At 36.4% G+C, this 24,866-nt stretch overlaps 1 protein-coding gene across 1 annotated transcript in view; it reads left to right on the top strand.

Moving 5' to 3' along the window:
- The window catches only part of LOC130681273 (bromodomain adjacent to zinc finger domain protein 2B-like), an 81,530-nt gene that overhangs the window by 43,987 nt on the left and 12,677 nt on the right, over positions 1-24,866 (top strand). The window contains exons 5-16 of the mRNA XM_057493910.1: positions 76-138; positions 1,765-1,830; positions 5,548-5,688; positions 7,955-8,209; positions 9,154-9,368; positions 10,238-10,312; positions 11,114-11,330; positions 16,262-16,324; positions 18,095-18,239; positions 22,293-22,989; positions 23,127-23,209; positions 23,595-23,755. Of these exons, the coding sequence (XP_057349893.1) occupies positions 76-138; positions 1,765-1,830; positions 5,548-5,688; positions 7,955-8,209; positions 9,154-9,368; positions 10,238-10,312; positions 11,114-11,330; positions 16,262-16,324; positions 18,095-18,239; positions 22,293-22,989; positions 23,127-23,209; positions 23,595-23,755 (2,181 nt within the window). The remainder of the gene's footprint in view (positions 1-75; positions 139-1,764; positions 1,831-5,547; positions 5,689-7,954; positions 8,210-9,153; positions 9,369-10,237; positions 10,313-11,113; positions 11,331-16,261; positions 16,325-18,094; positions 18,240-22,292; positions 22,990-23,126; positions 23,210-23,594; positions 23,756-24,866) is intronic.

The raw sequence follows: 24,866 nt of genomic DNA, 5'->3' as shown, positions 1-24,866 counted from the left end.
TTGATTCCACTTAAATACCTTCCTCCTAGATATTTAGCTTATTATCTAAAATTGTCATAATTTTTCCTACAGGAAAGAATTAAGAGAATACAACAAATGAGAATGGAAAAAGGTCTTCGAGCCCAGCAAATTCTGGAGGTAGAATTCTTAAATTTGATATGATTAAAGTAATATAGTCATGTATTTTAAAGTCTGAAAAATGAAAATTTTATCAGTCTGTTCTCTCACTCATACAAATTAACATGTCCATCACAAATTATCTGTAAACATAATGTATAGAATAAGGACCTCTCTGAACCTTACTTAGCAAGCTTATCTAATCCTAATAGTAAAAATCCAGGAAATAAGTAAAGGAAAAAAAAGAAAGGGGAAACCTCTCAATAGCCAATATAGTCATAAAGATCATACGCTAAAATTCATGTTCTTTACTTTTCACAACGTCATTAAGTCTTATAGTCATACCTGCTTTTCATTTAGAAATGAAACATGACAAAAGTAGGAGTGTTCAATGTGGAAACAGTTTAACCAGCTTTGTTTTCTGAGTTCGGACAGAACTGGGCTGACAGAATAGGGCTCAAGGACATGCTGGCAACAGCAAAAGGAATAGCTGCAAGACAGCAAGGGAAAATAGGATAAACAGAAACTCCAAAGCCTAGCAACAGTCTGTAATCTGGTAGTTAAAAAGGAAGCAATTTTCAACACCTCAATGGCCCAAAGGCATTTCTGTTATCAAACTGTGTATAGTAACTGATGTCAAGAATAACTGCTCAAGTCTTCAAGAAAAAGCCAAATTATGTTAAGTGTACTGTGTCTATCTGAGCTGTACGTGTATATGTCTCAAAATTATCCAAAGTACTTTTGTCCAAAACGAGCTTTTTAATGTTGAAAATTATTATAATCCAAACCCTTAGCTGTTCAGGAAACTGTTGCCATAAAAATTGGCTTATTCCCTGAGCAATACGGTTAGCTGAGGTTTCCACAGTTGCAGGTTTTTTCCTTCTAAAACCATGTACACATATTCCCTTACCCATTTCAAATTAATTTTAAAACCCTCCAAATTGAAAATATTAAAGTACATTGGCAATTACTACTAGATAATTATGAAGCTACTAGATAATGAGTAAGATTATAAAGCTCAAATTTGATAGCATGAGCTTGATATTCATAATGTGCTTCATTAAAGGTTATGTTTCTATTATATTAGGGAAAAAACCTTGAATTTAACCACCGTACGTTAAATAGAGTTAATGTTATTTAAGTAATGGATTTATCTCAAATTTTAAGTATTACAAACGAAACTTCAAGTAAAGTAGACACGGGCATTTTTAAATGCTACTTATTTGTCCTTTAACCTTTATTGTTAAAATCGATCCCGTTTTTGTAAAGTTTCTACAGTGATCATGATTTACTTTCAAAAATCAGAAAAAGCAAAAAATGCCATAACATCATTTTTTTCTGTGATTAAGTTTTAAGGTAAAGTAACACTCAAATTATTTCAGACGTTTTACAGAGTTTGAAGAAAAAAACCTGACATTCTCTTACGAATTTAAGAATTTTTTTGTATATCTTAATTGTAATCTATACGTTACAAATGAAATCAGTATGTTAAACGTAACAAACTGAGGGGAAATCTGTAATTGTCTACATACACGTTACATACTGTTTGAACCTTGCGAGGCATGGAGCTCCGTTTCCAAGTCTAAGGTCATATTCAGGTTGTGGTGGTGCTGTTGCATGACTTTGAGACCTATTTTATATGCACAGGCTAAGAGGATAAAGAAGGAAGAAGCTGCAAAAGCCAAATTATTGGAGGCTGAGAAACGAAAACAGGTAAATGTAGAGGACAGTCAGAGTTTTTAGTTTTTTAATTTATTTTGTTATCCTTAATCCACTATGACATGAAGAACTTTGTTTACTAGGCTCCCCCCTTCACCAAGTTCCCCCCACAAACCCTATTACAGTCAGTGTCATCAGCGTAGTAAGATGTTGTAGAATCACTACGTGTCTTCTCTGCGTAGCACAGCCCTCCCCATGCCCCCACCGCACATTATACATGGTAAACGTAAGGCCCCCTTTCTGTTTGCCTGCCCTCATCCCTCCCTTCCCACCCATCCTCCCCAGTTCCTTTCCCTTTGGTAGCTGTGAGTCCATTCATGGGTTCTGTGGTTGTGCTGCTGTTTTGTTCCCTCAGTTTTTCTTTGTTCTTATACTCCACATACGAGTGAAATCATTTGGGACTTGTCTTTTTCTGCCTGGCTTATTTCACTGAGCATAGTACCCTCTAGATCCATCCATGTTCTTGCAAATGATAGGATTAATTTTGTTCTTATAGCTGAATAATACTCCACTGTGTGTATGTACCACCTCTTCTTTATCCATTCATCTACTGATGGACACTTAGGTTGCTTCCATTTCTCGGCTATTGTAAATGGTGCTGCGATAAACATAGAGGTGCATCTGTCTTTTTCAAACTGGGCTGCTGCATTCTTAGGGTAAATTCCCAGAAGTGGAATTCCTGGTTCAAATGTTATGTCTATTTTGAGCTTTCTGAGAAACCTCCATACTGCTTTCCACAATGGTTGAACTAATTTACATTCCCCCTAGCAATGTAGGAGGGTTCCTCTTTCTCCACAACCTCGCCAACATTTCTTGTTGTTTGTCTTTTGGATGGTGGCGATCCTTACTGGTGTGAGGTGATATCTCATTGTGGTTTTAATTTGCATTTCTCTGATGACTAGCGATGTGCAGCATCTTTTCATGTGTCTGTTGGCCATCTGAATTTCTTTGGAGAACTGTCTGTTCAGCTCCTCTGCACATTTTTTAATAGGATTATTCGCTTTTTGTTTGTTGAGGTGCACGAGCTCTTTATATATGTTGGATGTCAACCCTTTATCAGATCTGTCATTCATGCATATATTCCATACTGCAGGGTTCCTTTTTTTCTAACGAAGGTGTCCTTTGCTGTACATATGCTTTTCAGCTTGATATAGTCCCACTTGTTCATTTTTGCTTTTGTTTCCCTTGCCCTGAGAGATACTAGGAATTCGCTCATGTTTATGTCCAAAAGAGTTTTCCCGATGTTTTTATCCAAGAGTTTTTTGGTTTTATGAATTACATTCAGGTCTTTGATCCATTTTGAATCAGCATGTTATTTTTTTTTTAAGTAAACGCTGCGATGGTATACCAGTATCAATTATATTAAAAATAAAAACTCAAAATGACTATATGAAATAATGTTTAGCACAGATAAATGTATATAATGTGTGCTTTTATTGTATGTTTATATTTGTTTCTTTATATATGGGTTTTTTTGTGATGTCTTTAGCTCTTTAAGTAGCAGACCCCCAACTCAGAAGTGCAAACTGTTGGATAATGCTTTGTACTGTGTGGTGTTTCTCTCGATCAGAATGATCTCCCTAAAGCTACTTTGTGTTGTTTATAAGTTTCAAATGGCATCTGAAATCTGATTATGTCCTTGGATTATAACTTTCTCTTTGTTTCAATATTAAAAATTGAAGCCTATAGAAACAAAAGCCTAACGTTATCAGTTATTTACCAATAATAAAAAGAGTTACCATTAATTACTGGGATGTTGTTTGAGGGTCTTTTGAGGGGTTAAAATTTGGTTTCATGACTGTGATTTCAGATACTTAAAAATTCCTAAATATAACTTGAGTATTATTAACAAAGGTGTTTATCTCTGCTTTTGGATACAAGGTTTGTGTATAGATGAAAATTGAAAACATCAATTATGTTTGTCCACGATATAAAATGTAAAAAGTAGAGAAAAAGACTGGCTATTGAATATTTTCAATGACTACTAGTACAGATGTTAACGTATCTTTATTTATGTGGCATTTGTAGAATTAATCATTAATTCATGCTTAAATAAGTTTTATATGCTAAAGCACACCAAATATGTCCGTTAGAGTCAGATGATAATTACTATAGTCAGAAATAAAAATAATATTTAGATCAGTTGGTGAGGAATGTTGAAATGATACAGACATGAGAGTCAGGGAAAAGGATAAAAATCCCTCAAAACTGTGCCTGGCAAATTGTACAGCTGAGAATTGAATAGGTGCATTAAGAAATGGGTGAATAAATTAGTTCTTCTGACCACTCTAAGTTCACAGTAACGTGAGAGACATTAAACAGATAATTGTCCCAGAGTTCAATAAATGCTATGTTATGTGGGAGCCAAAAAAGAAATATTACAGTGCCTGAAGTAGTTGTGGGAAGAGTAAAAAAAAAAAAAAAGGCATATGTGTTGAGGAGGAGGAGCTGTGAATTCTAAGCAGGGCGGGGATGACATACACTAAGGTACAGCCTGATGACTGAGTTAGGGCCCTTGGGGTGAGGAAGACAAGGGGCAGAGGGAGTCAGTTTTAACCTTGTATGTACACCTGTCTTAGCTTTGTTGCTGCTTCTCCTCTTTCTCCTCCTCCTCCTCCATCTTCAGCAGCATCATCACATCATCATCCAAGCAGTGCCTCAAACTGTCACGCAGACTTTTCCCAACCCAGCTGTGTCAGTGTCACTAGGGCCTGGCGAATGCACCGAGAGTAAGACGTGAGACTGACCTTGTGGGGGCCTAGGTTGTGACTGTCTATATATGCCATTTGAAACTGGTTCTTTGAGTCATCTTACACGAGAACCACAGGATTTGCATTAGTCCTATACAGTTCATTAAAATTCAGTAAATAAATTAGTGACTAATTTGACTAATAAATTAAAATAGTGGATAAGTTCACTAAATTCACTGAATTTAGAGACGCCATGTTTCCCTTGAAGTATCTTTATTAGTAAACAAAAATGGATGCCTGTCACCAAGTTTTAAAGATCCTACTATTTTCAAAGATTTCTTGGAAATCTCCGTTTTATCCTAAAAATTGACCACACTCTTACCTTCTGTTCCATATTATAGGTATGGTTTTTTAATTGGAAAAAGTACTGCATATCACTAGTTAAAAATGATGCCCAAGAATACACATGCACACACACAGAGAACACACAGCTGGCCTTGGAACAATGTGACATTAAGGAAACAACTCTGCATATAACACCTGACTCCCCAGAAACTTAACTACTTATAATAGCCTACCATTGACTGGGAAGCCTTACTGATAACATAAGCAGATCATCAACCATATTTTTTATGTTGTATGTATTGTACGCTGTATTCTCACAATAAAGCTAGAGAAAAGAAAATGTTTTTTCAAATTGTTGCAGATCTCAAAAAAGTTACCAGTGTGTGTATTTTTTTTAAACCTGCATATAAGTGGACCCATGCAGTTCAAGCCTGTGCTGATTAAGGATCAACTGCACAAAAATATATACAGTCATAAGATTATTTTGAAAATCAAAGAGTGACAATACTGAAAAGCAAAATAAGTTATTTCTATGCAGTCCTAAGTCCGTCGCTTAAACCTGCTTGGACAGTTCTGTTCATGGACATAACACAGATCACTTTTTAAATTTTAACTAATGGCTTTTCAAACATAATAATGGTTAAAGAGACTATGTGGGCATGGTTTTCTTTTTAAGGAAAAAGAACGGTCGAAGCAAGAAAAACGTGATGAGAAACGATTAAAGAAAGAGCTTAAACTAGAGCAACGAAGATTAGAATTAGAAATTGCAAAAGAACTAAAGAAGCCTAATGAAGACATGTGCTTAGCAGACCAAAAGGTAAGTTATCATGTAAACCATTTCCTTAATAAGTTTAATTTTTCCTGTGTTCTCACCTCATTCGTCTGCCCGAGCTGCCAGTACGAAGGCTTTCACTTTCAGCTGAGCAGTGGATTTCCAAGTCTAGGTCAGTGTGCTTCTCCTGATGGCCACCAATAAGTCTATTGACCTCCTGCACTGGAAATGGAAGTTCTAAATATATAAGTGGTGGAGTGCTGCCAATCTTTTTCATTGAAATAAAAACACTGTACAAATGTACAAGGGGGAATGATAAAAGTAGATAAGATTTCTGTTTCATTTGGTCCTTCCTATATGTTTAGATACAGAAAGATCTGCCTTCTCCTCAAACCCCCTTAGATATTTAAATAAATCAGGATTTATAATCTGTAACCTCCTTCAGTGCTTTAGACTTGTTAGCTAACTTCATTGAGTATGTTGACTACTTTCCAGGCACTGTGCTAAGTGTTTTTTACGTATGAATTCTCCCATTTAACCCTCACCACAATCCTGTTGAAGAGGTATTTATGCCCATTTACAAGTGAGAAACTTTGACACAAAGAGGTGAAGGAACTTGCCCAAGATGACACAACTCATAAGTGGCACCTTGGATCCAAACTCCAATTTGTTAAACTCCAGGGTCCATACTGTTTATCACCTTGAAAGCCAAGAAATGTGTCCAGTGAGAGGACCTCATGTGTTTTCTCTCCTGTTGTTTTCACAGATGTTGCTAAAATACGTAAAAGTAGAAATTTGGAAAGAGCGTGATAATCATGTTAACTGGCATAATTTATATACTTATCAGAAGAAATCAATTATGTTTGGCTATAGTTAAGATGGTATTTGTAGAAAATTGTCAATAATACATATTTCTGTAATACTGTCAATAATAGTATAATTAGTCAATAGGATCTATATTATATGCCATGTTCATCTGATAATACAAAGAGTGATTGTCTCTTTTCAGCTTTTTCTAAAGCACTTAAAGCAAAAATATCCTAGTGGGGATTTAGTTATAATAATATTCTTACTTAGCACAAATGCTTTTAACTACAAATAAAAGTATAAACACTAGTTTTAGTAAAACTGCATGTTTAAATTTTCCTATGTCCAGAGAGGGTACATAGGTTAGTTGACACATTTAGTAGGCTCACAGTGAGCAATTTTTGAAAAATCCTAAAAGATCTCTATTTTCTTGAATTTGTTATTTCTGTTTAAATCCACATGCAGTAAATCAAATATAGAAGTCCATTTTAAGCCTTTTGATAGCTTTGTTATATAAATTTTTTAAATCACATGGTATGTGTATGATATGGTTCAAGAAAAAAGATTCAGACTTAGATGGTTTGGTTTTCAAATGGAACCTGTAAGGTTTGTGTGCTATCAGATATTATCCGCAGTTCTGTTTCCACACAGTATCACTAGAGAAGGTCCTTGGTTAGTTGTTTCAGTAAGTGCAGGGTGGAGGAACATTGTTTAACAAAGACCAGTGAAATAGAAATATGTAAAAGTTCATTTTTTTCTAATCAAAATTTGAAATACTATTATTAAGTCTCATTCATGGCCTTATTGCCTTATTTACTTCCTAAATATTCATGACAACTGGTACTACAGTTTTGTCATTAAAATGTTACTATGTGAGCACATTTGAGAAGTAGCAAAAGAAGCTGCTTTCTAATGGGAGTATTGAAATTCAATATTAGTGTTTTGCTACAAGCCTAGAGACTGTTAGTTGCAGTGTAACTGGGTTCTTGATAGGATCATGGGTTCTGGTCATGTGGACCAAATAGTTTATCTGCATTAATTAGCCAAAGATGGTACCATTCTCCCATCGGCCCATAGATACACGGTAGTTTCTGAGCAACCAAACAAGCATGAATTATTAATCAGTCTCCATCATTAGAAGAAATTAGTACACGTGCCCTACTTAGTATGTCCATGGCCAAGTACTTTTGAAATGCTTATTTCTTCTGTTGCTCCAGTTATGGAACCCATGTTCTATCAATATGTTAATTAAAATTTGTGTTCTTTTTTCAGAATTCTGAGTTCGTATTGAGTTCCACTAAAACTTATTGATGGTTGCTTGGTTTCAAAATCCCGTGCTTAGTACTATGGGGTTGCAGAAATGCCCTCAGGGAATCCACAGTCTAGACGGAAAACCACTGGCAGAATTCAAGAGCAAAGAAAGACGGCAACTTGTTCTATTTCAGAAAATCTGAAGTCATAGCCGTTTTAGTTAATTAGTTTTTTATTTTATTTTATTTTTCAGCCTTTGCCAGAGTTGCCTCGTATTCCAGGACTTGTCCTCTCTGGAAGTACATTTTCAAACTGTCTCATTGTGGTGCAGTTCTTACGAGTCTTCGGTAAAGCTTTAGGCTTTAATGGGAATACTGATGTTCCAGACCTGAGTATTCTTCAAGAGGGATTGCTGAATCTAGGGGACAGCATGGCTGAGGTACAAGACCTGCTTGTGAGGCTCCTGTCAGCTGCTGTGTGTGATCCAGGTCTAATTACAGGATACAAGGTAAAAAAACAAAATACAAAAAGTGATTTTAATTTGTACCCTCAGTGCACTGATAACTGGCTTTAGCATATTAGCAGAAGAGTGTATACACTGATCTAGTTTTTTCCGCATCTCACAAAGTTAAGTGTAGATTTGCTTTCAGTTGCAAATGGTCCACATCTAGGGAAACCTGGTTCATAAAGCCTACAGAATGTAGATATTCCCAGATTACTCTTATTTTTCTCTAGCTTTTGGCCAAAACCAAGTGACTTAAGGAAAGTGATATTCAGCAAAAGAGAATTTATAAATCATAAAGAATTAAAATTTATGTATGCCTTCTGAAATTATGCTGTGTGCTCTCAATCACTGTGAACAATTGAGGCTAGTGACAGCACCTCTAAGATCAGCATGTTAAGACTCTGTACCTCTCAGTGGATACTCAAGAAATTCAAGTGGATCATAATTCCAGCTAAGATACACATTTCAGTCAGCTTTGCTGTAGATAATATGATGGAGAGAGAAGTTTCCAGGTGCACCAGTTGCTTGTTCTTCCATTTTCCTATTTAGGATACCAGACAATAAAGTCCATGACACTCTAGAGCTGGAAAACACAACAGTAGTGCCCCTGGGCCTCCCGCAACCAGTACTGATAGAACGCCTAGATAAAGCCTTAGAAAGCTTGAGATAGTTTCTATAGTCAAAGAAGGTATGATATCTACTCATGACTTCACATACTCTCCTTCCTGCCTGTTAACCAAGGGTCTAAAGAAGGAATAGAAAGACGCAAGTACTCAAATACCTGTCTATCATCTGTTGTCTATTTTTATCTTTACTTCATTTCAAGTGTGAATTAAGCCCTTTTCAGTAATACATAGATAATATAATAAAAACATTTAAAAATCTTAATTGTTTTTATGTTCTGTACGGTTAGGAACAATACTGACAAAAATGCCAAACTTTTATAGGCCGAAACAGCTCTTGGAGAACATTTGCTGAATGTTGGTATGAATCGAGACAATGTTTCCGAGATCTTGCAGATCTTTATGGAGGCCCGTTGTGGACAGACTGAGCTCACCGAAAGCCTGAGGACCAAGGCTTTCCAGGCCCACACTCCGGCCCAGAAAGCCTCGGCGCTGGCCTTCCTGATCAGTGAGCTGGCGTGCAGCAGGAGGGTGGTGAGGTGAGCCCGTGCCTAGACTTCTCTGGCGCTTCCTTCCTGTTCTCAATTTGTCTAATCGAAATAATTTATATGACAAAGTAACACAAATTACCCATGCAAAATCCAAAGTTTACAGAGTAGCACAAAGAAAACAAAATTACACTTAACCTCACCATTCAGAGATGACTACTACTACTACTACTATTTTAATGCATTTACTGCAGTCTGTTGAAAAGAAAATTTGGATCTTACTGCATGTTCTTTGCTACCATTTTGTTTACTTAATAATTCTGTTAATTATTCATATAAGGAAACATAAAAATAGTTTTTTCTTACCATGCCACCAGAAGGTAGCACCTTTGCAAGAATCCGGAATTTTTTCTTTCTTTGACATCTTTCAGTGATAAATAACTACGTGATTTTCCTTCATAGCCATTAATAGAATTATCCAGCTTTTTATTTTATTATTTGCTAATAACAATTTAATATTAGTTTATTGATGTATTGTACTTTTTAAAAACTTACATTTAAGAGTCAAAGTAAATTTTGCACTCTAGTATTTCAAGTTTTGGTGAACAAATCCATATTCATCTTGTTCTTTCTATTCATTATTTTACATATTTTAATTATTGTTACTTTTAGTTCTTTTCCTTTCTAGGAAACGGATCAATCTGTATATTTCAGAGCCATGCATTTCTACCATTGGTGGACATACTAAGTCTTCTGTATATCTCTTAGCTGTGATACTGTATTGATATAATTTTTCACTTGTTTTCGCTACTCATTGACATCACTTTTAGTTAGCAAGAAATGGCAACAGTTTACTCACCATGTTAACATATTGCATAATGGATTAATTTCTGTCTTCTAATAAACTTTTGCATTGACAGTGAAATTGACAAGAACACTGATTATATGTCAAACTTGAGGAGAGATAAATGGATGGTAGAAGGTAAACTCAGCAAGTAAGTCCTGTTTTATTAAAGTTAGTATACTGTTTCCCATTGTACAAATTCCCCAGTAAAACATAAATTCCAAACACAGAATTTAAAGTTTATTATGTGTAAGAAATAAAAAAAGGTAAAGCTTAATTAAGATGAGTTAAGAAATTAATAAAACCTAGGATGAGAGTCTGCAGTGGACAAAAGTTGTAATTAGAGTCATTGAACATCTTATGCTTCAGACTTAGAAAAAAGTCAGTTTACATTTTTGCTCCCAAAGAAGTCAAGCAATCACGTTTTCTAAGATTGTTGTTGGCTATCAAGTTAGTTTTGTCATAAGTAGAATCTGTTTAGAACTGCCACTTTTAAAAATTGCTTTCTAATTAAAGTTTGCTTTCATAGAGTCTAAAATATCCAAATGTATTCAGAATTAAAGCTTAATTAGTTTCCCGCCAGGAAATATAATGCTGAAATTACTCAATTTCTATGTAAGAGGAGATTTCTTTGTATAATTTGAACAGAAATTTTTTCAGTCTGAAAGCATGGGATCAGGAATTATCATTGGTCATTGCTAGAGTTAATTTTTTCAGCTAAGTTTTATTTTTAAAATATATTCTAATTCCAGAGAGATCCAGAATAATTCTTAAAAGTCAATATATTCTGTAATTTCTGGAAACATATTTCTTAAATTTCTTTAATTCTAATTTTATTGCCATTGACTTAATACTCACCGTAAGGCATTTTTGCTTAAAACTCACGTTATTTTCTCTAAAATATATGAAGAGAAGGTTTTCTTGTACATCCTAATTTTGTTACATTTTAAAGGCTCCGAATCATTTATGCTAAGAAAGCAGGCAAGAGAGACACTTCAGGTGGCATCGATCTTGGAGAAGAGCAGCACGCGTCGGCCACCCCCACAGCAGGATACAAGCGAAGAAGGAAGGGCGGCGACAGTGACGCTGATGGCAACGAGGAGGAGGAGGAGGAGGAGGAAGACAAGGAAGACAGAAAAGGAAAGAAAACTGATGTCTGTGAAGATGAGGTAATCAAGTTTAGGTAGATTTTATTACTTGACAAAGATAACATAACATACTGAAAACAGAATTTGGGGGTCAGGTGGATTTGGGTTTGAATTCCATTTTGACACTTACTTGCCTCAGTTTCTTCATCTGAAAACTGAATATTTATAACAATCACCTCGTAAAGTTTTTTGTGATGGTTTAATAATTGCCCACACATGGGATGGGCTTACACTGAATAAACAAAGGCAAGTTTTTCTTTTTATAGAACATATTGAGAGTTCTTCAAAGAACCATGTAGATTCTTAATTTCAGTTATCCTCTTTCATTCTGGTAAAATCCTAGCTTATATGTGTACAATACTTCATGCCTTGAAAGTATTGTCACATTTAGTGAAACTGATGTATTTCTCAAGCATCATCAGTTTATTATGTGCCTCGCTCTGGGCACTTTTGATCAAAGATGAGTAAGGTACCGAAAGTCCTTTCTCAACTTGCAGTCTCATTGAGGAAGATTTGCCGTAAGAAAATGTAATGTACTACATGTTAACTGCTTTGCCGGTGGTATTTACTCTGTGCTAGGCAGGCGGAAAGGAAGGGCATTGAACCTTTATGAGGAATAGGTCCTCAACGAAGGCTTTCTGGGCCCACTGGCTGAGGCTAAAAGGTGGGCTGAATGTTAACCTGGGGAAGAACCCCTAGAGAAGTGCTCGGGCAAAAAGCACAGCATAAACGGACGTAGGAATCTGAAACCACGATGCGCCTTAAGTGACTGACAAGTGCTTCATTGTTATTAGAGAGCCTCCTAGCAACAACTGTGAACTAGGATTTACACTTTTTTGGTAGGAGGAAGCCATTGCTTCCTCTTTGTAAGTGACAGAATGACAGAGTCACACTTGCTTTTTTTAGTGGCTCCCTATGGCAGCTCCATGGAAAATAGAAGTAGATTTGGGGTAGGGCAAGATCAGAGGTGGGAAGGTCGGTCAGGAGATGTTGCAAGAGTTTAATGAGTTGTAGGGTCCCAAACGAGCCCGATGGTAGTTGGGAAGAAGGAGGAAACGATTTCAGTAAATACTTAGGGAGAAGAATGAGTAGTATTTGAACTGGTAGGTTGATGGAAGGGTAGGATTGATGCCCGACCATCTGGTTTGGGAGGCTGCGTGGTATTCTTGCCATTAACTGAGTTAGAGAAATCAGGAGGAACAGAATAAATAGATGATAGAGGAGGAGGGGAGTGCAGATCAGATAGTGGAAGACAAGAAACGATGGTGGGTTCATTTTGGACATGTTACGGTTGAGGTGCCTTTGCAGCAGTTCTGCAGTAAGTTGGATATAAGAATCTGAAGCCTAAAGATGAGTTCAGTCATGAACATATAGATCTGGAAGTTATTCACACAGACAGTAGTTTAAAATCATGAGGTGGGTGATTTCTGTACAGGGTGATTGGTTTAGGGAACATAGCAGTAGACTGAAGTTGGAACCCCAAAGGGATGTCAACATTTCAGAAGATCCCGTAGGGCTTCTTGTTGAAGAAGGAGCAGTTGTAGAGGTAGGAGATGTCTGTAATGGTTCAAGGATCTCTGAGGCCATCACCAGAGTCAGTGACTCACTAGGAAGACTCACACATCAGAATCAGAGAGAAAAGACGTGTGAGCCACAGCCCAGAGGAAACCAGACCCACACTGTTAAGAGTCTTTTCCCAGTGGAGTCACACAGGATGGGCTTCAGTCTCCTAGGAATGAGTTATGACAAGTATAAAACTCCCAGGAGAAAAACAGGTGTTCAGTATACACCCCATTGTTAGCCCAGTTGGGTTCCAGTGAGCCAGTCTATCAGCGTGGGAGGAAACCCTGTGAAATCCAAGTTCCCAGACACCAGCCAGGGACCAGCCTTGTACGCGGGCCTTTCAAATAGAGCAGTCAGACCTGCAATGTCAGCTCTTTTCTACCCATGTAGTAGTAGCAAAAATCAAGAAAACTGAACATTTCAAAGGAGGGAGTGATAAACAATGTTAACGTAGCAGGAGTCTAGTGTGATGAGGATCGAAAGTGTCTGTGGGATCGGGCAAGGCAGAGGTCACTGGGGACCAGTGGCAGCACAGTCGTTAGTCGGGTCAGAGCAGGAGCTGGGTGGCGAAGGATCGAGCACCATAGAAGGTGAGGAGGTGAGATGACTTCTGTAAGCATTGTGCCTCAGAGGAAAAGGTGGTTCCTAAAGGGGACAGACAACCAAGGGTTACTCAGATGTGAAAGGCTAAATATGATTTCGGGTTGAAGGGAGTCAGTAAGAGAGGGGGTTGAAGATATAAAGAAAATAATCAATGGGGCAAGGTAGATAAACTCTACTAAAATTTGTTACTACTTATTTAAATATCATTAATGTCTCTTAACCACATATATCATTTAAAGTGACTTTTTAATTGAATTATAGGTAGATTATAGGGTTTCATTGAGTAAAATCCTGGCAAATGTATATGTTGTTAATGTGAGAAAACAGTTTAAAAACTTTTTAAGATAATAATTTTAGGACCTAACAAGTCAAAATAACATTTCTTTTAAGTGATTTTAGAGTTATCTGTTATGATGAAGAACTGGTAGCCACTTATCAATTGCCTTAAAAAATTTAACTATTTAATGAGCCCAATGATAGGATAGATACATTATTCCTCAAAAAGTAGGTTTAGATTCTTGATTAAAGTTTGGGGAGAGTGCCAGGAATTAAAACTCCCTAGAAGATGCATTTCAGGGAGCCTTTCCGTTGAGACCCGTGTGATCGCTCTCTGTTAGAAGGTCCTGCCCTTGACTAAGTCCATCCCCCTTTGTCTCAAAGATGATTCCCTCTTCTCCACACTCCTCATTCCTTCAGCACATGGAGTCTGTATACCTAAACCTTAGAATTGTGTTGAAACCTACGTGAGCTCTAACTTCACAAGTTGGCCTGGTAACAGGTTATGTGGATGATCGAACTTTGACACATAGGGACATACAGTGGCCTCTCTTTTGGTTGGGAAATCATGGAGAACCACGGCAGAGATGAGTTCTTTGTGCTTAGTCTCCTTGCCTTTCTCTCTGACCTTTTAAGTTCTACACATCTCTTAAAATTATAAGGACTATTAGTCAAAACTCCTTTGCTTTAAACAAACCTTAGTAGACACTTTACTTCCTTTTCATCTTAGGGAGAGTCTTAGAAACAGCACTAAGTTTATTTGACTGATACATAGTTACTTTGATGTCTTTTGCAAGTATTTTTTATTACTGTTGCTTGAATTGTATTTTTGTGTAAGCATATTATCAAACATTTGCCCTGCGAGTCAAAAGATCACTTTAGAACCATACAGACATGTAATTATGTAATTATCTATTTGAGGGTCATTGGGCCTGTTCTCTTTTAAGACTTCTTTCCTGAAGTAGAAATTGTGTTACTGTTAGCACAAACAGTATGCCTAAATGCCTCTGTAACTTGCTCCCCTAAACTGGATGAGAAGTAGATAAACGATAGCTTATACTAAAGCTTCTTTCCATTTCCTTTTGTTGGGGAGATAACTACTCATCCAGAAATACCTGCTCATGAGTGGTTGGTGGCAGTGTGGCTTTTTAAAAATGCTTCTAGAAAATGAGCACCGGAAACAAATTTTACTTTTTTAAACCTAAGAGGTACCTGCATTTTCTAGATACAATTTTCAGAAAGAGGGAAAGTAACCAGTTTGCACACTGTGTGCCTGGAAGTTTGCTGGTTACTTTCAGATCTGTTCTCCTCGGCCCTCACAGATGCCCCCATGTTACAGGAAATGTTGTTATCAATCTACAGGTAAGGAAATAGTCTTAGAAGAGTTAAGTAGTTTGCCCATAGGAAGTAGCGTGGCTACGATACAAAGAAAAGACATGTGCCTTTTACTTTATGCTTTCCCTCTAAAACATATAATTTGGTGGTTGTTTTCCTATATTCATTTTCTAGAATGAAAAATTTCATGTAATCACCAGTAAAGTACCACTTACGAAATTAGTATTATATATCGTAGGGATTATTTTTCTTATAAAAGCTCAATGTGTTCAAAATATAACTTACCTTCTTTGCCCTAAAAATGACTCCAGTGAGTCACTGGTACCAAATGAATGGTACCAGTAGTTTTGCAGTCTCCCAGATTTAAACTCTTACCATAATTTACTACTTCCTTTGTCTCCCTCACCCCTCTCTGCCTCATACCCATGAGTGGCCATGACTTAACATTTCTAATTAGGTAATACTCTCTTACGTCCATTTGCTTTTCTCCGTTTCTGTTTCTTTTACCTATGTAAGTCCCACATTCTCCGTCCCTCTTGAGTCACTGCAGTGGAATACTAACCAGATTTGACAATGTTCATCCTTTCCCTGCTCCAGGCCATCTTAGGACTATTGCCGTATTATCTTTGTAAGCGTAGTTCTCACGTTTAACCTCCCTCAAAGGATCACGTTATTGACCATGGTCAAGCATTTATAGCTCTAGATCGTTTAACCCTGAACTCATCCTTGCCTCATCTCCTGTCTTACCTCTTCGTGTACCTTTCATGTCAAGATACATCAGACTCTTTCTGGAATGCCCTGCGCTTTCTCTGATTGATCGAATCCGAACCATTCTTCGGTAGCTAATTAAGACACAACTTCTTCCATGTAGCCTCTCTCGGTAAAGATTCCCACTAAAAGTAATCTCACCCTCTCCTGAACTCCATGACTCTTAAATCTCTACCTCTTTTGGGGTCCCTATGGCTTCCTCTGTGTAGTGGTTTTTATTTCCATAGTGTGATGTGCATGTGTCTCCCTACCAGATTATTAGTTTACAAAGAACCAAGAGCTGAGGCTTACTCATTCCCATAGGGCCTATCCTAGTGCTTTGCATAAAGGAGGCCTTCATTAAATACCCACAGATTGATTGAATAAATCTTAAAACTTTAAATGATACTGTATTTTGTCATGTATAGGATGAAGGTGACCAAGCAGCAAGTGTTGAAGAGCTAGAAAGACAGATTGAAAAGCTGAGTAAAGTAAGCAGTTTTCAGATTATAGCTTACATCATTTTTGCAGTGTTTTAAAAATCCACCTTGTATGGGATTCCTTTTTTGTGACTGCTAAATAAAAGCAAGCTTCTTGTAAGTAATTAAAATGGAGAGCTCCAGAAACATTCTCACAATTAAACCGTAAAAGTTTCTTGCCAATGTTAAAGTCCTCCCTCTTAAGACATGGTACTAACTTAATCAAGAGCTATATTCTTTAGCTCTTTATTTAAATACAAAATATCAATAAATGCATGGTTTTATTTCTTGGAATTCATAACTTTTAAAATTCAGTCAGATTTCATGTTAATAGTTTCAGCATCCTGTGTTTTATTTATTTTATTTATTTATTTTTTTTTTTTTCTAGATAATTATTTTTTATTGAAGGGTAGTTGACACACAGTATTACATTACATTAGTTTCAGGTGTACAACATAGTGATTCCACATTTATATACATGACAATTCTAGGTACCAGCTATCACCATACCAAGCTGTTACAATATCTTGACTATATTCATTATATCCCGGTTACTTATTATTTTACCATTGGAAGTGTGTACTTTTTTTTTTTTTTTTTTGTGAGGGCATCTCTCATATTTATTGATCAAATGGTTGTTAACAACAATAAAATTCTGTATAGGGGAGTCAATGCTCAATGCACAATCATTAATCCACTCCAAGCCTAATTTTCGTCAGTCTCCAATCTTCTGAGGCATAACAAACAAGTTCTTACATGGAGAACAAATTCTTACATTGTGAATTAAGTTCTTACATGGTGAACAGTACAAGGGCAGCCATCACAGAAACCTTCAGTTTTGCTCATGCATTATGAACTATGAACAGTCAGTTCAAATAGGAATACTCATTTGATTTTTATACTTGATTTATATGTGGATACCACATTTCTCTCTTTATTATTATTATTTTTAATAAAATGCTGAAGTGGTAGGTAGATACAAGATAAAGGTAGAAAACATAGTTTAGTGTTGTAAGAGAGCAAATGTGGATGATCAGGTGTGTGCCTGTAGACTATGTGTTAATCCAAGGTAGACGAGGGCAATAAAACATCCACGTATGCAGAAGATTTCTCTCAGAACAGGGGGGGTGAGGTTCTAAGCCTCACCTCTGTTGATCCCCAATTTCTCACCTGTCCTGTGTTTTATTTTACATTAGTGTACTTGTGGGTTTTATTTGCACTGGATCTATAGACTATATATGTATGTACTTCTCATGTAAAACTGAATTTCAGTAGCATTAGTGAAGTATTTCAGGATTAGTATTATGAGATATCTGCATTTTATGTCATTAGATTCATCACACAGTTATTCCAAAATTTAGTCATATGCTGCCTAAGGTCTGCAGCATGAGTATAAAAATAGGCAAATACAGGTATATGTGAGTATTATTTGTTACACACTGTAATCATTAGAATTGAGCCAATTGTCTTTGGCTCAGTGAAACACTTGATCACATTGTTTATTACCAAATATAAGACATGCTTTACGATAAGATATCTAATAAAACAAAACGTTTTTTAATCCTTGGCAACAAAAATATTCTAATTACCCTCAAAGTAATTTCTGTCTTTACAACTGTTACTGGAACTGAAGTCAGACGTGTGATATCAGTTCTTTTGCTGCCTTTCTTCAATAGTGAAATCTAGCTGCTCTAAAGCCATGATAAGTATAAAGTCACTTAAATATCAATTTTGAAAGCACTTAACACCCATAGCATAATTGTATGCATCATTTTTTAACAGCAACAGAGTCAGTACAGAAGGGAGCTCTTCGATGCGTCTCACTCTTTACGTTCAGTGATGTTTGGCCAGGATCGTTACAGACGTCGGTATTGGATTTTTCCCCAGTGTGGGGGGATTTTTGTAGAAGGCATGGAGAGCGCTGCAGGTAGGAGCCATTAATCTGTTACAAAGTAATATAACAAACCATACGTTTTAAAACCCTGTTACTCCTTCGATATATTGTGTGCTTCCAGAATCAAATGTGCATTGTGGATAAACATTGTAAAACCTTGTTTTTCATTTCTTTTGAACTCATAATGCCCCTTTCACTGATAAATATTCCTTTCCAGTCCATGATTTTTCTTCTTCTGCACTTTCTGACATCCACCCATTTAGTGGACACAGATCTTTACCTGTATTGTACTGTGTAGCTGCTGCTCCATTTCTCTTCCTTCGCACTGTCAAATTTTCCAACATGTGCTTTACTCTTTAACCTTTGCAGCAACCATCCATCCTGACGGTAGCCCTGGAGGTAAACTGCTTAAATCTAAGACCCTTAGCATAAGACTCATTCATCTTGAAGTCTTGTATGTGTTTGAAATTTGTGATTACCTTCTTCTCCATTAAACTTCTTACTTTCTTAAGTATTATCACACATCCTTCATATTCTACCTTTAGACTCTGCTTTTCTGGCTCCGTTTCTGTTAAATTAACTAGCGCAGTACACAGTGCATTTATAGGCCCGGTAAACTGTCTTGAATTGAATGTTTCAGAATACTATGTCTGGGCATTTTCAAATGCTTAGATTCTGATGGGGCCACAGCGTCAAGTCAGTGCTTACATGTAGCCATTGCCCGAGGGTGGTGTAGGGAGGCGAAAACTTCTTTCAGCTCGTTTTTTTTGAATACGCAGTATGTGTCGGGCATTTCTGGGCACTGGATGTTCAAAGATAAACAAAACATTAGTCCATGCCATCCATGTAGATGTTTAACAGTCCAATGTAAAGAAGGGACTGATTAATCACATAGGTGTCTAGAACAGGTACTATACAACAATGTAAGTACCCTTGGGGCACAAAGGACGGTTAATAATAATTGAAAATGGTTTAGAATAGTGGCTGGCATGTAAATATTGTTGGCCTATAACAAGCAGAGTTACTCTTCTGCACAGTCATTTATTTCTTGTGAGTCAAAGAATATGAAGAATGGGTATAAAATCGTATATTGGAATGATGCGTGAAAGTCATGGTCTGCCTTCCCAGGGTAAAAGTTGCTGATAGAGATAGAATCAGGGAGGGCACTTAGAGGCTTCAGTTGTGTTTATTTTTAAAGATTGATATGAATGGGTCAGAATGTTAGTTAAACAGGAGAGTGTAGTGAGTTCTTTTTTTAACTGATTGCTTAAAATATTTAAACATAAAAATATTTTAAAGCATGGAAAACATAAACTAAGTAACTAATAAGTCAATAAGTAAGTGGGACTGTCATACTAATAAGCCCCTGAACAGCAACAGAAAACATGAACAGAATGAAAAGGCAATCTACTAAATGGGAAAAAATATATGCAAATCTTATATCTGATAAAGGCCTGTTATCCAAAGTATATAAAGAACTCAAAAGCAAATATGACTCAATAGCAAAATAAACAATCTAAAGATCTCAGTGGACATTTTCCCAAAGAAGACACACAGATGGCCACAAGTACCTGAAAAGAGGCTCGACATCATTAACTGTCAGGGAAATGCAAACTACATTAGATATCGCCTCATCCTGTTAGAGTGGTTCTTATCAAAAAGACAAGAAATAAGTGTTGGTGAGGATGTGGAGAGAAGGGAGCTCTTGGGTACTGTTGCAGGGAATGTAAATTGTTGTGGCCACTATTGGAAACAGTATAGAGGTTCCTCAGAAAAGTTAGAACTAGCATATGACCCAGCACTTTCACTTGTGGGTACTTATCCAAACAAATGAAAATGGAAACTCAAATCAGTATCTGCATCCCCGTGTTCATTGCAGCACTATTTGCAATAGCCAAGATAGGGGACCAATCTAAGTGTCTGTTGAAGCATAGTAAGGGCTGGAAAGAACAGGGGATTGTGTGAAATTGGTGAAAGAAAAACTATCTAAAAAATCTCTGTGTACTTAACATCCTTATAAACTTCCAAGATTTTAAAAATAATTTTTACATTTTAATGAGAGGTTTAACTGTCTATAAGTAAGAATTTGGATATTAAAGTTAACGACCCCATGAATAGGCTATTAAAATGTATCACCTCTGAAATCCCCTACTAGTCTCAGACCTAGTGTGGTTAGTTGATCTGTTTGTTTTTGGATATATGAAAGTGATTTTTGAGATACTAGTTCTCAGAATAAATCAAGCACAAATATTAGTACTTCCTTGCTAGCTAGTAACTTGTACAAAATTAAGGAAATTTGCGAGCTTTGGACATATGAAATAAATTATGATAATCCATATAAGAATATTATGCAGCTGATTGAAGGAAAATGTGATACAGTTCTATGTATCATCATGGAAAGCAATCTAAGGTATATAGTGAAAATAGTAAAGTCATCCTTTTATTTCATCATCCAAAAAGTATTTATTGAGCCCCAGTTTCATAGCAGCCACCATGTTAGGTAGCTGGGATCCTGTTAAAGCAATATAAACATTGCTCTGCCTTTAAGTAACGTTTGTTGAGTTAAATTGTAGTGTGTGGGGTGGGGTATGGAATGAAATATTTTAAAATTAGCAGGTTAATGTGTATAATGGTAAATTCTGCAAAAGAAGCATATAGGATGATGATATTCTAAGGTGAATAATAAGATGGGGACCCTACTTGAAATAGAGTAGTCAGGGAAAACCTTTGTGAATAGGTGATACTTAATCTGAAACATTGAAGGGTAAGGAGCCAGTCAACAAAACAGGATTTCAGGCAGAGGAACACCCAGTGCAAAGGCCCCAAGAAAGGACATAACTTACCATGTTTGAGAAGCTGAAAAAAGGGAGAAAGGTGAGCAAGGTTAGCAAGGACAAGAGTGGTTTTCAGGAACCAGATCATACAGTGTTGGAGGCCTTGCTTAGGCATTTGAATTTTATCCAAATAAAAATGTTGCAGAATACAGTAGCATCCCATTTATGTAACAGCACAAACTAATAGTCATATGCATGCATGTAAGATTTCCCAAAGGATGTATGGACACGATTGATTAAGCAGTTACATCTGAAGATTAGAAATAGGAACTGAGGGAGTAGGGCAGGAAAGGGTTACATTAGCCTCTTATTACTGAATATTTTACTGTGAACATACATCGTTTTTCAAATTAAATAAAGTAGGTTTATATTTTTCTAACACTTCTTATCAATTATTATTAAAACACTGGTAAAAAATATGGACAAGAAGTTCACTAAGGAGAAATACCTATTATCCTACAGAAAAATATCCAGTCTTATTAATGATCAGAAAAAAATAGAGTTTAGATTCTCACCTCCCGGATATTTCCAAAGACAAAAGTTATTGATAGTCTTCAGTTTCATTTTAAGGTGTAGGCAAACAGATGCCCTCGTGTAAGTATGATTGTATATTGATCTAGACTTTCTGGAGGGCAATTTGACAATATGTTTCAAAAACTCTGAAAAGTAATATCTTAGGACTCAGTTTTTTTCTGGAAATGTATCCTAAGGAAGTAAATCAGGAGAAAAAAAATCCAAACACAGATCTAAGATCATTCATCATTTCTAGCATTGTTTCTACTAATGAATAATCGGACCCTATTAATAACTATCAATAGAAGGTTGATTTTTTATGATATATTCCACTGAATATAGTAATTACAATTTAAGGCGTAGGTATATATTTATTGACACATCAGAATAATTAAAGAGTATTATTCAGTAAAACGTACAGGTTGGAAATCTGTAAAATAGGATTTCATGTGTGCATAGAGAATTCCTGGAAAAATTAATACAAAAATGTTAGCAGTAATTTGTATATTATGGCTTTTAATATTTTTTATTATTGTAATTTTTTGTGGTTAGTTACAAAATTACAAAATTTTTTCCAGTGAGCGTAACAAGCTAGTGTATAAAAGAAAAAAATGAAGAGTATTAAGTAAGCTAGAGAAATTTGTTAAAGTATTTATGCATATGATTTGATAAATAGCAGTAAATATAGTATGGTTTGATCTAGAGGAACTGATCTTCGTAATGCTTTTGGATTTTGTAGGGCTGAAAGAAATTGCAAAAGAAAGAAAAAAACGAAAAAAAGCAGAAAGCATCCAGACCAAAGAAATATTTGATACTTCTGACGACACTTTAAATTGTTCAAATCCGGATCATTGTGAGCAAAAGGAAGATCCTAACGAAAAAGATAACACAAATCTAATTCTTCAGAATCCTGGCTCTTTTTCCAAACTAAGCAAGCTTTTAGAAGTAGCTAAGGTGCCTCCTGAGTCAGATGTAACGACCCCCAAACCAAAGAGCGGTGCAGATGGGTGCGCACTGCCTCACCAGAACCGTGGGAGACACTCACCGGGCAGCATGCAGCCAACGGTGACACAGAACAGCGTGGAAGGGACAGACTCGAATCTGGTCAGTACCGGTTCAGGTGGTGCAGGCAAGGTCTACAGTCCTCCCCCCAGGGACCAGTTGTTACTGCCAAGAACACCTTGGGAGGACGCTTCCCTTACCCAAGCCGATGCGCCAGCTGCTTCTTCACCAACTCCTCGGGCCCAGCCGCCCTCTAAGTCACCTGCAGCTCTTGAAGTAGCCAAACCAGTAGATTATCCTAGTCCAAAGCCTATTCCAGAAGGTGGGTACCTTGAGAGGGTTTGCTGTAGCCACTTACTGTATTGTATTGTTACAGATCTCTATATTATAGCTGAATCTTTGATGTTTTTATATAGTTATAAATTTTTTCATTTGTAGCATGCCATTAATTCATATTCTGAATATCTGTAAATGCCCTACATGTTTATCTTGGCTTAGAAATGCAGTTTGGCTGGTGGAGAATTACTGACCCAGAGCATTTAAAAGCTTTGCTCAAAGTGCTACATCCCAGAGGCATAAGAGAAAAGGCATTACAAAAACAAATTCAGAAACACCTGGATTACATCACTCAAGCCTGCATCGAGAATAAAGATGGTGGGCACCTAAAAGAGATTTATTTCTGCTCTCTTGCTTAGTTATGAGAATTAATTCTTTCATCTTAAAGCATATTTTAGTATGTGTTAATCTTAATTTATTACTAATAGGCTTTTTCTTTCCTATCTTGCCCAAAAACAACTTACATTTTCTTAAATTGGTACTACTTTTGATAGTTTGTTACAACCTGCAGACATACTGTTCTGTTTCTAAAGAAGAGTACTTACTGCTCCTTTTGCAAGAGTCAGCTGCCTTGCTTATTCACAAGTGAATTTGTGTGTGTTAAATGTACTTGTACGTGGTACCCCTGGAGTTTCATTCACATTCTGGAAGAAATCATTGAGAAATAAAGTGGATTTTAAAATAAATTTCCTTTCAAATATAGTTACCATTATTGAATTAAATGAAAATGAAGAAAACCCGGTAACTCGAGATATTGTGGAGAAGTGGTCAGTAGAAGAACAAGCAATGGAAGTGGATTTGAGGATTCTTCAACAGGTAGAAGATCTGGAAAGGAGAGTCGCATCAGCAAGTTTGCAAGTAAAGGTAAAATTGACTTGGAATAAAATCTGTTTTTAGAATAATGGGAGGTAACTGACATTTATTGTATGCCTGATACATGCCAGTTACTGCGCTAAATGTTCTCACTTTGATTAATTTCCCCCATCTTACAGGTAAGGAACAAGGCTCAGAGTAAGTAACCTGTCAGTGGTCATAATATAGTAAGTGGCTAAATGTGGGATCAAACCAGCTCTGTCCTCCCGAGTTCTTCTTATGAAATCCTGCCCACCTCCTCAGTGGCATGAAAAATACCATTTCTGGTCTGCAATTCTTCACCACAAGCAGGATTTCATAGTTTCAGCCACGATAAATGTAATGGCAAACTATTTCTGCAATGTTTCATATGTGCCTGGTAATTGTCTTGTATGCAAGCCACGTTATATAGCCATGTTATATGTTGAACTTTCACTCTATATGATTTAAAATTGCTAATTTAAAAACATTATGTTGTGGTACACATACTCACATCCTATGTATATGTGTAAAGTTTTAATTATTTATTGACTGGGCATTACCATGTCACAGCCATGATTGAAACTGAAAGGACAACAAAAGAAAAGCTTCACCTTTGTGCAAAAATTTTTGGTTTTAAAAAGAATATAAATGTCTCTTCTCAATTGATAATGTGATGTCTCTGAGAATAAATGGATGGATGATGAATAAGCATGAGAGAGACACTTGAAAAGGCTTAGAAAATGTCGTTTCTGTGTAATTTGATTGAATATTTCATATTTCTCTCAGAATGTGAGAGTTACGCCATGATACTGTCCTACCAATGATTACAAATTAGCTGCATTAATTACTTTACTACTGGCATGCAGAAACTTTGGAGGATCTCATCTCAAAAAATGTCATTTTTCCAGAGCTAACAAAAAAATGTCCCTTTTTTCACCACAGACATAGTTACCCACTTAGGGAAACAAAAATTTATCATTTACTGAAATTGTGCTAGCCAACTATATGTATCCTCCTCCTGGTACTATAATACAATATAAAAATGCCTCACTTATCTGGCATCTTCAACAAATGAACTCTTTCTTCTACACAAGTTAATTTTCTGGAGAAATGAAAATTATTCTATTTAGTGCCATCATTT

Source organism: Manis pentadactyla, chromosome 16 (assembly GCF_030020395.1).
Source record: "Manis pentadactyla isolate mManPen7 chromosome 16, mManPen7.hap1, whole genome shotgun sequence".
Taxonomy (NCBI): Eukaryota; Metazoa; Chordata; class Mammalia; order Pholidota; family Manidae; genus Manis; species Manis pentadactyla.
The sequence above is the reverse complement of the archived record's forward strand: the minus strand, read 5'-3'. Positions and strand labels throughout refer to the sequence as shown.